General features: G+C 36.5%; 1 protein-coding gene across 1 annotated transcript; it reads left to right on the forward strand.

The window, feature by feature from the left end:
* Nucleotides 1–1751: 1751 nt before the first annotated feature.
* Nucleotides 1752–9872, forward strand: snapc1b (small nuclear RNA activating complex, polypeptide 1b). Its single transcript, XM_056254906.1, has 10 exons — nt 1752–2001; nt 2451–2610; nt 3004–3144; nt 4126–4233; nt 5022–5171; nt 7256–7300; nt 7424–7486; nt 7629–7764; nt 7845–7910; nt 9519–9872. The coding sequence occupies exons 1-10, from the start codon at nt 1871–1873 to the stop codon at nt 9578–9580; spliced, it is 1062 nt and encodes a 353-aa protein (XP_056110881.1). The 5' UTR covers nt 1752–1870; the 3' UTR covers nt 9581–9872.
* Nucleotides 9873–11065: the final 1193 nt, after the last annotated feature.

Raw genomic sequence — 11065 nt, forward strand, 5'->3', positions numbered from 1 at the left:
CATTTTGCACCAAACGTTGCTAGAATGGTAATGTAAAATGTAAATTTAAATACAGAATGCAATGCCATTTTACATATTGCATTGTCATTTTGCATATTACATTTCAAATTGAATATTGCTACCCATATGCTTCCATAAGTGTCTGCCCATTTTAGAATGCAGACAGATTGGTCTGGGATGCCAACAGCTTTTTTTTTTTTTTTCTCCTGTAGATACAAATAAGAAAGATGTCATTGTATCTGAAAAAGGGAAAACTGCCAGTAACATAAGATTGATCTAGGGAGCAGTGCACAAGCACTGATACACACTTAGTTCTAGAGGATTTGTAGATGGAGAGTGATAAATGCAATCATTTTAGGTGGAAGTGTGGCACCCCCAACACCACCAGTGCGTGCCCCACGTGCCCATCCACTACGCCACTGCTTGGAAGGCTCCAGTGCTGATGGGTGAGTTGAGCTTATTAGAAGATAAAATATGGGGAAGGGTATGTTTCAGGAGGAAGATAAATGCATCAACAAAAATGCTTCTCCCCCGGTATTCATTAAGGGTTCAGAACTATATGGCAAGCCGTTTTAGCTTTAATTGTACCCAGCCTTACTCGTCGTAATTACATTTTTACTAATAATAATTCAATTAGAGAGCTCTACAATTCAATTCTTACTAGTAACAATTACAATTAGAGAGCTCTCTAATTCAATTATTACTAGTAACAATTACAATTGCAGAGCTCTACAAATGAATTCTTACTAGTCATATGTCTCCATTGACTTCCATTCATTTTTAATTACAGAGCTCTCTAATTGAATTGTTACTAGTAACAATTCCAATTAGAGAGCTCTACAATTCAATTGTTACTAGTAAGAATTACAATTAAAGAGCTCTGCAATTACATTCTTACTAGTAAGAATCGAATTAGAGAGCTCTCTAATTGTAATTGCTACTAGTACGAATTGAATTGTAAAGTTCTTTAATTAAATTCTTACTAGTAAAAATGAAATTACAACAAGTAAGGCTGGGTACAATTTAAGCTAAAACGGCTTGCCATAAGAACTAACGATAATAATCCTATACACATGCAGAATATATAATGAGCACTAGGTGGCACTAATGAACAAGCCGTCATTGAACCAAAAGAAGAAGATTAGGCTGACACGTACGGGACAAGCTGGCCAAGTCAGCATTGGGAAGAGGATGTTGATATAGAAATTCCATTAAAGTAAAACAGAAGTAAAATGTATTATTAAAACAGTAGTTGGAAATATGTGGCAAAAAGAATGGAATAAAAAGTCAAAAGGGAGACACCTATTCAGCATTCAACCTAAAGTGGAGATTGAAAACAGAAGAGAAGATACTGTTATGACCATGCTCTGTATAGAACACACCAACTTCTGCATTTATTGTGGAAAATCAGAAACGGTTGAACATTTCATTTTACACTGTAAGGCATATAAAAGAAAGAAATCAGCTTGTTGAAAAACTAAGAGATTTGGAAATTAGTTCAGAATATATTTCAGAATGCACAGAAACAGGGTGTACGATATTCTTCTAAAATATTTAAGAGATACAGATTTGATTAGAAGGATATATGTTTCTTTTCTTTTCTTTTTTTCTTCTCTAATTTTTGTTCCTTTCGTTCATCGAGGCTTCACACTCCATCCCAGTAGGTGGCAGAAATGCACATCAAGAACAAGAAGAAGACACACGTACGGCCGAAACACTAGGGGGCAGTAGGAAAATGTAATCGTTTCACCGACCAATGTGTATGAGCACAACGAAAAACTCAAGAAATGAAAAACACAAGAAACCATTTTTTATCGGATTTTTAAACATGTAAACAATTGAGTTTGTGTGGTCTTGATTAAGGTCTAGGATGGAGAATTTCAGAGGGCCGGTAAAAGCAGACTGCGAAGAACTACTGGCTCGTTTTCAGGCGACCGAGTCAGTTCGGTACGAGCAGTTTCTGGAGGTCTGGAGAGACATGAACTTCAGCAGCATCTTCTAGTGAGATTGACGAGCATCTTCAACATATGAAATCCCTCACTTTAGATTTAGCTAGTGACAATTTTATATGCATTGTTTTAAAATTACCTTTCAAATTAGATTAGAACCATCTTCTAAATCAGAGAAAGGGTTTACTAGGAGAGGCAGTCATACTTCTGCAGCAAAACTCATACTTGAGCTGCATAGAAGCCAGCCACTGCTCTTTGATATGTTGTTGAATGGTTATTCTAGGCCTATGTACTATTCTGTGTTTTTTTATATTTATACGTATAAAATGTATTATATATATTTATGCATTTTATGTACAATATTTATATATAATTTATTTATATTGTATATTGATGTTTTATTTGTATTGTATATTAAAATATTATTTTATTTATTCCAAATTAATATATTATATTTCATTGTATATAATACATTTATTTTGTCTCTTCTCTTTTCTGCAGTGGGAGACCAGAGGCAAATGAGAGAAGGTGTTTTACTCGTCTGATCATGTCTGTGGCGTCTCCATACTTCTTTCCACCCTATACTTTCCAGATTAGAGTGGCGGGGCTTTATCTGCTGTACGGGCTCTTCAACTCACAACTCATCACTCCCAAAGAGAAGGTGCGCTGTCATTCAACATCTAATCATTCTTTGCCAGCCTTCAAACAGCTTGCTGTTTGTCTAAAGGCAAATTCACACTGCACCGACAGACGCCGACATTTTTGTGACATATTTCAGTATGTCATTTATCAGACAAGAAAACAAGGGCCGGGTCGATTAACGGCAACAGACTGATCCGACAAAACACGATGAAGTATCTGTTGGTCGCTGCCTGCCGGTGCAGTGGGAATTGGCCTTTAGTGTTTCTGTTTAAAGTTGACATGGTGAGTAAATGATGATGGAATTTAGATTTTTGGATAAACAATACCTTTAAAGAAATATTTGACACAAAGATCATTCTAACTCGATTATATTGTATTGTAATTGTTTGACCATCTCTGTGCATGTCTGTAGATCCGCATTGCTCTGAAGGACTGGAAGGATGCCATGCAGTTTCAGAGGGATGCAATGAACGCTCAACATTATGATGTGGTTTATATCCTCAGGAAGCTCCTGTCAGATAAAGCTTTCTACTTCACGGCCATGCCAACACCAGTAGGTTAATAGCTCAGTGCTCATGTATCCAAACTGGATACAAGACACAGTGTTACTACTTAAAACTAAAAGCTGGAATACACTACACAACTTTTGTCCTGATTTGCAGTCTGGAGAAGTTGATCCTGCAAGTTGCTGGAATTCAGAGTAGAGTTGTCGAAAAGTACCGACTTCGGTACCAAGTAACTGAAATTTTAAAATGTGACGATAGTATACCAGCATTTTCCTCTAGCATTTTGAGCGCTGTTGAATGGATACTTAAAACAGACACATATATGTTGAGCGTGTCCACACAGTGGCCAGTCAGAGGTTGTCAAGAATCCGTTCAACAGCGCTCAAAATGCTAGAGGAAAACGTCACATTTTTAAAAAATTTCGGTACCGAAGTCGGTACTTTTGACAACTCTAATTCAGAGCTAGTCTGCAGAAATTGGACAAAAAATCTTTATAAAAAAAGAAAACGAAATTTAGCTTTGGACTATTATTCCATCCAGTCTGAGGAGATATATATAATATAATATATAATAATATTGTTAGTGGATTTTACTAGCAATGCAACACGTTTCTGCATTAATTTGTTGTGTTTCGAGCAACTTGTTAGTCTGGTAGTGTGTGATCTTTGGTCATTTAGTGTTTGATGCCCAGTTTTTCTCTGTAACCATCTACAAAGTTAGCAAGTATTGCGATTTTAAAAGTTGTGTAGTGTATTCCAGCCTTAAGGCAAGTTTTTTTTTCCCAGTTTGGTGTCTCAAATCCTCCCTTTCATCCACTTTGACGATTCAGTCAGTTCCCTAAGGATAAAGTCCCACCCTTCATTGAATACCCGGTATCACTGGGATACTGGAACAGTGTTACATGTTGACCTAATGCAGCAGCAGTATATTTTTTTTCTGCTGTGTGTATCCAGGTTACTGATGTTAACAAACTGATTCAACCTGATGCTTACTCATTGCCCAACGTTACTCATTCTGAATGTTTACAGCTCTGTTTTGGGGAAAAGAAGGAAGATAGAAAGAAGACAGAAATCTGTGAAGAGTTTGTTAATCCGTCATCACGTCCTCAGGAACTCGTCACCACAGATGTTCTGGAGGTGAGTCACCATGGAAACCATTTTTATAAAAACATATCTCTCCAGCATTTGTTTTGTTTAAAGTCCCCCTGTAGTCAATAATTGTATCCCTTAAAACTCATCTTTGACCACCAAAATGACATTTAAATGTTTTTTCCTTGGAAAAAAAAATCCTCTTGCCTTAAAATAGCTTGAATGTAACTCTACACACTTGCCTCATTTAGTGTACGCGGTTCTATGAATATGCAAATTAGCGCCACCTCCACTCACTCACACCAGCTCAGAGATCCACTCGTTGACGATCACACATTGACGTGTTTTGTGACGTCAGAAACACCAGCGAGTTCAAACCGCGTTTTTGAGACTGTCTTTGGTTCACCGCAGTTTTAAAGAGAAAATCCTCAGCAATGGTGTTGACTGATGAATTTGTACATATTAAAAACACCACATAGACATATAAACAACATTAAAAACTTGATTTTCAACACAGGGGGAATTTAAATACATTTCTGAATGTGTGAAAGCCTATTCTAACAGTTCTATTACATTTGCTGTCTTGGCCATGTCACTAATCAGTCAAAGTCCTGATTTAAATATTGATCTTACTGAATTTTGCCTATAACAAAACAATAACATTTTCAGGGTCATCCCATAAAATAAAAAAACATAATCTAATTTGTGATTCTAATTTGTGAGTTTTTAAATGCAAATTGGGTTTCTTTGACAACTGAAAAGTGTGATCAGGAGTTGAGTGTGAATGGGAAGACAGTTTTGGTTAACAGTCCATGTGTATTTTTTCTGGACCTCAGGAAATTGGAAATATCCATGAGCATTATGAGGGTCTGAAGAAATCTATTTTCGCTGAACCAGACCCAAACCTGAATCTTATCCAACAAAACCTGGTTCCCAAACTAAACGGTGCCATCCTCACCTATTCCAGTTGGCAGTGGAACCGTACAGTAAGTATATTTGTGTATATGAGTGTTACATTTTTATTTAGCAAGGATTCATTAAATTGCTCAAAAGTGACAGTAGACATTTATAATGTAACAAAGCATTTCTAATAAAAATGCTATTGTTTTGAGCTTTCTATTCATCACAGAATCCTGAAAAAATTTATCTGTTTCAACAAAAACATTAAACAGCACAACTGTTTAATGTTTCTTGAGCAGCAAATCAGTATATTAGAATTTATTTCTAAAGGATCATGTGACTGAACACTGGAGTAATGATGCTGAAAATTCAGCTTTGCTATCACAGAAATAAATTACATTTCACAACCAACAAGATTTTATTAGACTCTTCACATGTGTTGTATCCTGAGTATGCGCTGATGAAATCTGGTCGGAGATACAGGGTTCTATTATGCAAGCATAACCGATACAAATATTAATTTGTACCACTGTCTGTTAAATTAATTAATGAGCAATTGCAGCAGGAAGCTAAATAACTGCAATAGCTGGTATAACAGTTATGAAATGTACTCTTTTTATGATGCAGGGTTTTTAGGATTTGAAATGTTTGTTAATGTTGTATGTTACATGTGTTGATGCGGCAGCAGTTCCCTAATCTAAAACAAATTTCTCCTAAGGGAGACAATAAATGTTACCTTGACCTTGACAACCCCCTTTCCATAAAAGTTGGGACATTTTGTAAAATGCGATTAAATCAATAATCTGTTTATTTTTAATTCTCTCTCACCTTTATTTAACTGAAAACATTTTTTCACTGAACAACTGATTTGTATTTTGTAAATATAAACTGATTTTTTTGGCTGCAACACACTCCAAAAAAGTTGGGACAAAGGCATGTTTAGCACTCTGTCTCACATCACCTTTCCTTTTAATTACACTTTTAAATGTTTGTTAATTGAGGATACTATATGTTGCAATTTTGCAAGTGGAATTTTTGCCCAATCTCGCCAGATGCACAGACCAATGTCTGTGGTCGTCGTTGTCCGATTCTTCTTTTCATGATGGGACGTACATTTTCAATTAGAGACAGATCTGGACTGCAGGTGTAGAGTGTCTATGAAACCACACTGTTGTAGTAAGTGCAGAACGAGGCCTGGGATTGTCTTGCTTCCCAGGAAAGATGTCATCTTGATGGCAGTATATCTCTGTACAATCCCAACATCCGCCTCCACATCCATGGTACCTTCACACGTATGAAAAAGTCACCCATGCCGTTTGCACTGATGAACCCCATACCATGACAGATGTTTGATTTTGCACCGGCTGCTAATGAAAGTCTGGATGGTCCCTTTCATCTTTGGGACTGAGGACTCAATATCTGTTTTTTTTAGCTGAAACTTGGACTCATCTGACCACAGCACACATTTCCACTGTTTTAGACCATCTGAGATGAGCTCAGGCCCAGAGAACTCGCTGACATCTCTGCGTTGAATTGATGTATAGCTTTCCAAAGTACTCTTGAGCAGTAGCATGACGGTTTCTCACGCAGTGCCATCTGAGGGATCAAAGGTCACGCACTCAACAGGTTTCCTAAATTCTCTCAATTTCTCTTAATTCCCTGAATCTTTTCACAGTATTATGTTTTTGGCACGGTGAAATTCTTTGCAATCTTCTTTGAGAAATATGAATTGTTTGACAAATCTCTCATGAAACCTTTGTGTGCAAAGACTGAGACTTTGGTGGATGCTTGGATTTAACTTGGATATTCTATAATCTTTTCACTTTTTTTTGCCTCTGACCCAACTTTTTTTGAGGGTGTTGCAGCCAAAATCTAAATTTGTTTATATTTACAAAATACAGTTAATTTTGTCAGTGAAAACATTGGGAAACTTTTCTTTGTTCTTTTGTCAATTAAAAAAAGGTTCAAAAGAATGAAGAAATCACAGATTCTTGATTTTGTTGCATTTTGGAAAATATCTCAACTTTTCTGGAGATGGGGTTGTATATATTAATATAAAAAGTTTAGGGAAGAAGTGAAAATTGTATTAATCTATTAATACATGCAGCCTTTGTGATACTAAAAATACTTGCTAAAAGATACAAAATCATTATAAAATCTTGTTTTTTAGGAATTTGAGCAGCAGGATGCTGGAGAGGGACCTTCAAATCAAGAAGTAAGAGATTAAGTTAAAAATTAATATTCATATCTGTCTCTTTAATGCTACATAGTGCTTCATTCCCCCTGAGAGTTGTGTTATTCTCTGTTATTAACTCTGTTGATTTGTTTCTGCCCAAAGAGCTCCCGAAGAGCCCAACTGTTAGCATCGATCAAGTCCAGATCATATGGACAAGTTTCAGAGGTAAATATTGACATCATAAGAGACTGGTCAGATTATATTTTATTATACATAATAACCTGAACACATAAGATAAACAATCACTTTACATGAGAAACTAAGCATAAGATTGTAAACGCACCGTTTTGCATCATTTCCATGTTAGGCCTCCAAGTCTCGACGTCACAGACAGGCACAGTTGGTCCCAGCAGACGGAGAAGACTTTTCAGAAAAGCTCCCGGCAAAAAAGAAGCAAAACCTATCACTTAAAACGCGCACTCAATTGCGATTCAACACTCAGGGTAAGTCCTCCCCACCCAAATAAACTCACCTAGTTACGGTTTGTTTGCATCGACTGATTATCACCATTTCTGTATGGTAGGAAACGAGAGTGAGGGGGTGACCCGGCTGTGGTGTTTGAGTGCAGTGAAAGAAGAGAAGGCACCAGGTAAGCAAACTATAGAAGTAAAATAATGACACAGGTTTTTGAAACAAAAAAGCTTGTTGAATTGCACTACTTGGAAAAAATATGCATTGCATTAACCCTGCTTGCCTTTTAATGCATTGTGTTTTTAGGGCTTGTATTTTTATGGGCTGAAATTCAACATGGTTGTATATTTAAGCTATGAATATTTCAATTTAAACACAAAAGCTGTGTTTACATTTAAGTCTTCACAGTTAGTTTTGCACATGTAAGCAGCTTTCTCCGATGCTGATGTACAGATAAAACGTTAAGTCTGAGGTAGTAGACATATTTCTCTTGTTTGTTTAGTTTTCTTAACTTTATATTGCGGTGATGTGCTGCAGTACTAGTGTTTCCCTCAATACATCACTCTCCAGGATTCCCCTGCGGTCAGGACACTTAACACTTAATGGACTAATACAGTAATAAAAAAGACCAAACTTGTAACAATGTCGTGTGTAACTTTAGAGACTGTCCCTAAATGTGCAAATATCGAATATCCAGTGTCATGCCAAATTATGCCAGTATTTCACTGGGAATCGCTTAGCGTGAAACTTTACGCATTAGGGTCATATTCTGAGTCCGCTTGCCTGTTCCTATATCTAGTATAGCCTGCATCCCCAATAAGGTGGGAGTTTGGTCTTTTTTTTTTACTGTATTAGTCCATTAAGTGTTAAGTGTCCTGACCGCAGGGGAATCCTGGAGAGTGATGTATTGAGGGAATCCCCAGTTCTGCAGCACAGTGCCGCAATATAAAGTTAAGAAAACTAAACAAACGAGAGAAATAAAATGTCTACTACCTCAGATTTAACATTTTATCTGTACATCAGCATTGGGGAATAACATTATAATCTCGTTCACGGTAGAGAAAGCTGCTTACATGTGCAAAACTAACTGTGAAGACTTAAATGTAAACACAACTTTTGTGTCTTTATCAGCTTTTCCATATTTAAACTGGTCCTGGTCCATCATCACAAATACTTATCGCTTGCTGCATTTCTGTAAATCCGTTTTCATGAATGAATGACTCTCAGCCATTGCTCTATAGTTTTCTTCGTCAACAGCCGCTTGCACCCCCTGCTGGTGAGGTCGACTAACAGCTATGGAGATTATCTCTCCAGTAGTATGTTCTTGCAATCGGCAATCTACTGAAATTCCTGCCGTTCCCGGATGTCAAATGTTGAATTGCCTGTTGAATTTGAACCGCTGAATTTGTGGAAGCGAATTTGTAAAGTGAAATAAAATGGACCGAAAATTGCCTGTCGAATATTGTAGGTTGTATTTTTAAACAGAATTAATATTTTGCAAGTGAAATCTGAAAGGGGAATATGGATTATTGCATTTTTAATAATGAAACCGTGTGTGAAGTGTTTTGAATTGAAATTTTCAAATGCAATGCAATGAATATTTTTTCAAGTAGTACAATTCATCAAGCTTTTTTGTTTCAAAAGCATTTGTCATTATTTTACTTCCATAGCAAACAGATGGGATTAGGTCATGTTGACCAATCAGAATGGGTCATAAGAACATACTAACCAATCAGAGTGGAAGAGGAGTCCGTTTAATGCAAGAATTTTTTTTTTAATTTCCCAGAAAGAAGGAAGAAAAAATTCCTCTGGAACCCAGAGAAGAGCAGCGATCCCACTTCGCATTAAGCACCAACATCGGGACAGACTGTGATTGGCGGGCCACCAAGTGTTGAAAGTGATTTGTGCCTCAAGCTCCAGTTTTATTTAATTTGTTTCATGTGATTTTAAACCTTGCTGTTCTTGGGTTAAATGTTAACATTTTACATGTTTTTAAGGCTGCTCTTTTTATTATTTTATTTTGTATTTTAATATTTGGCCTCAGAATACATTTGATGTTTGGGACAAATGTGAAAAAACGGACAATTTTATATGAATAATTATTGGTTTTAAATTAATACATCGTTGAGTAGCTTGTCACAATGTTTAGGTTTTTTGTGAAGTATTTTTACTGTTTTAAATGATGTTAACGATTGTATGATCATTCAAAATGTCTGTTTGGCTCTCCCTGTTTTTCTTCTCTCTTTACCTCAGTCCACTTTCTGTTGCGTTTGTGCCAGATAATATATCTCACACACACTGAGAGAAAGAGAAAAAAAGAGTTGTGTGTTATTTTGTATGCATGTGGTCTAGTTCTTTCTAACCTGAAGGTTTTATTGATGTACTCATTCGGCTGCTTGATTTAGTCAATATCTTTTATCACTTCCAATCCCAGCATTTCTCTCCCTCTTTATTTAATTCATCCCTCTGCCGAAGTGTGGAGTTGCCTGGTAATTTATGTTTGCAGCACAGTCAGGATTTATATACAGTAGTTCTCACCTAATAGGCCGTAGCTTTTAAGGCAAATTCAATACATCTGAATCATAGTGCCTGATTACAGGTAAAGATGAGATTTATTTCTCTGTGCTTGCTGGGGACATGAGACACATCAGTAATGGAGGGTCAGGGTCTCTATGCACACCGTCTGCTAAATTTGAGAGTAGATATGATGATGTCAACTTAATCTGTTCCTGGAGATTGTAAAAAAATAATGCTTATGAAAAAAAAATGTATCAAACAAAGTGTAATTGCATTAGCTTTGAGTTGATTTTTTTAATTTACAGTAATTACTATTATTTAAGTCTTAAACTCCGGTATTTTGGTCCTCTGGCCCTGTAAACTCTTGAAAATACTATTCTACTCCACAGTTTATTTACTTTCTCCACTAACATTGTACAACAATGTTTAAATCACTTGAGAATTCTATATATTTACACAGTATACGAAATTATTTCTCTATTTGTTTGGATTATCATAGTCTTACAATGTAGTAATATTTTATAAAAGGCTACAGTACATAAAGTTTTCAAGACAGGTTTAATGTGATTTTCATTTAACAAAAAGAAAAGAAAATAGCCCCTGATACATAGCTATATGTCGCTGCAGTTGGAGCAACACCAATTAATGTATGTAGAAAAGTCAATATGACATTGATAAATAATTGAGCCTGAATGAAGGTTCTGGACTGGAGGTTATTGGCGCAGAGAGAAGCGAGCGCGCAGCGCGTTCTCGTCCGGATGCCCGCGTGCCCGTATGCGTTCTCGCCCGCGAAGCAGCGCGTGAGTCCCGGTGGGC

The sequence above is a fragment of the Rhinichthys klamathensis genome, unplaced genomic scaffold (genome assembly GCF_029890125.1).
Source record: "Rhinichthys klamathensis goyatoka isolate OS25496 unplaced genomic scaffold, OSU_Roscu_1.1 h1tg000115l_1, whole genome shotgun sequence".
Classification (NCBI taxonomy): Eukaryota; Metazoa; Chordata; class Actinopteri; order Cypriniformes; family Leuciscidae; genus Rhinichthys; species Rhinichthys klamathensis.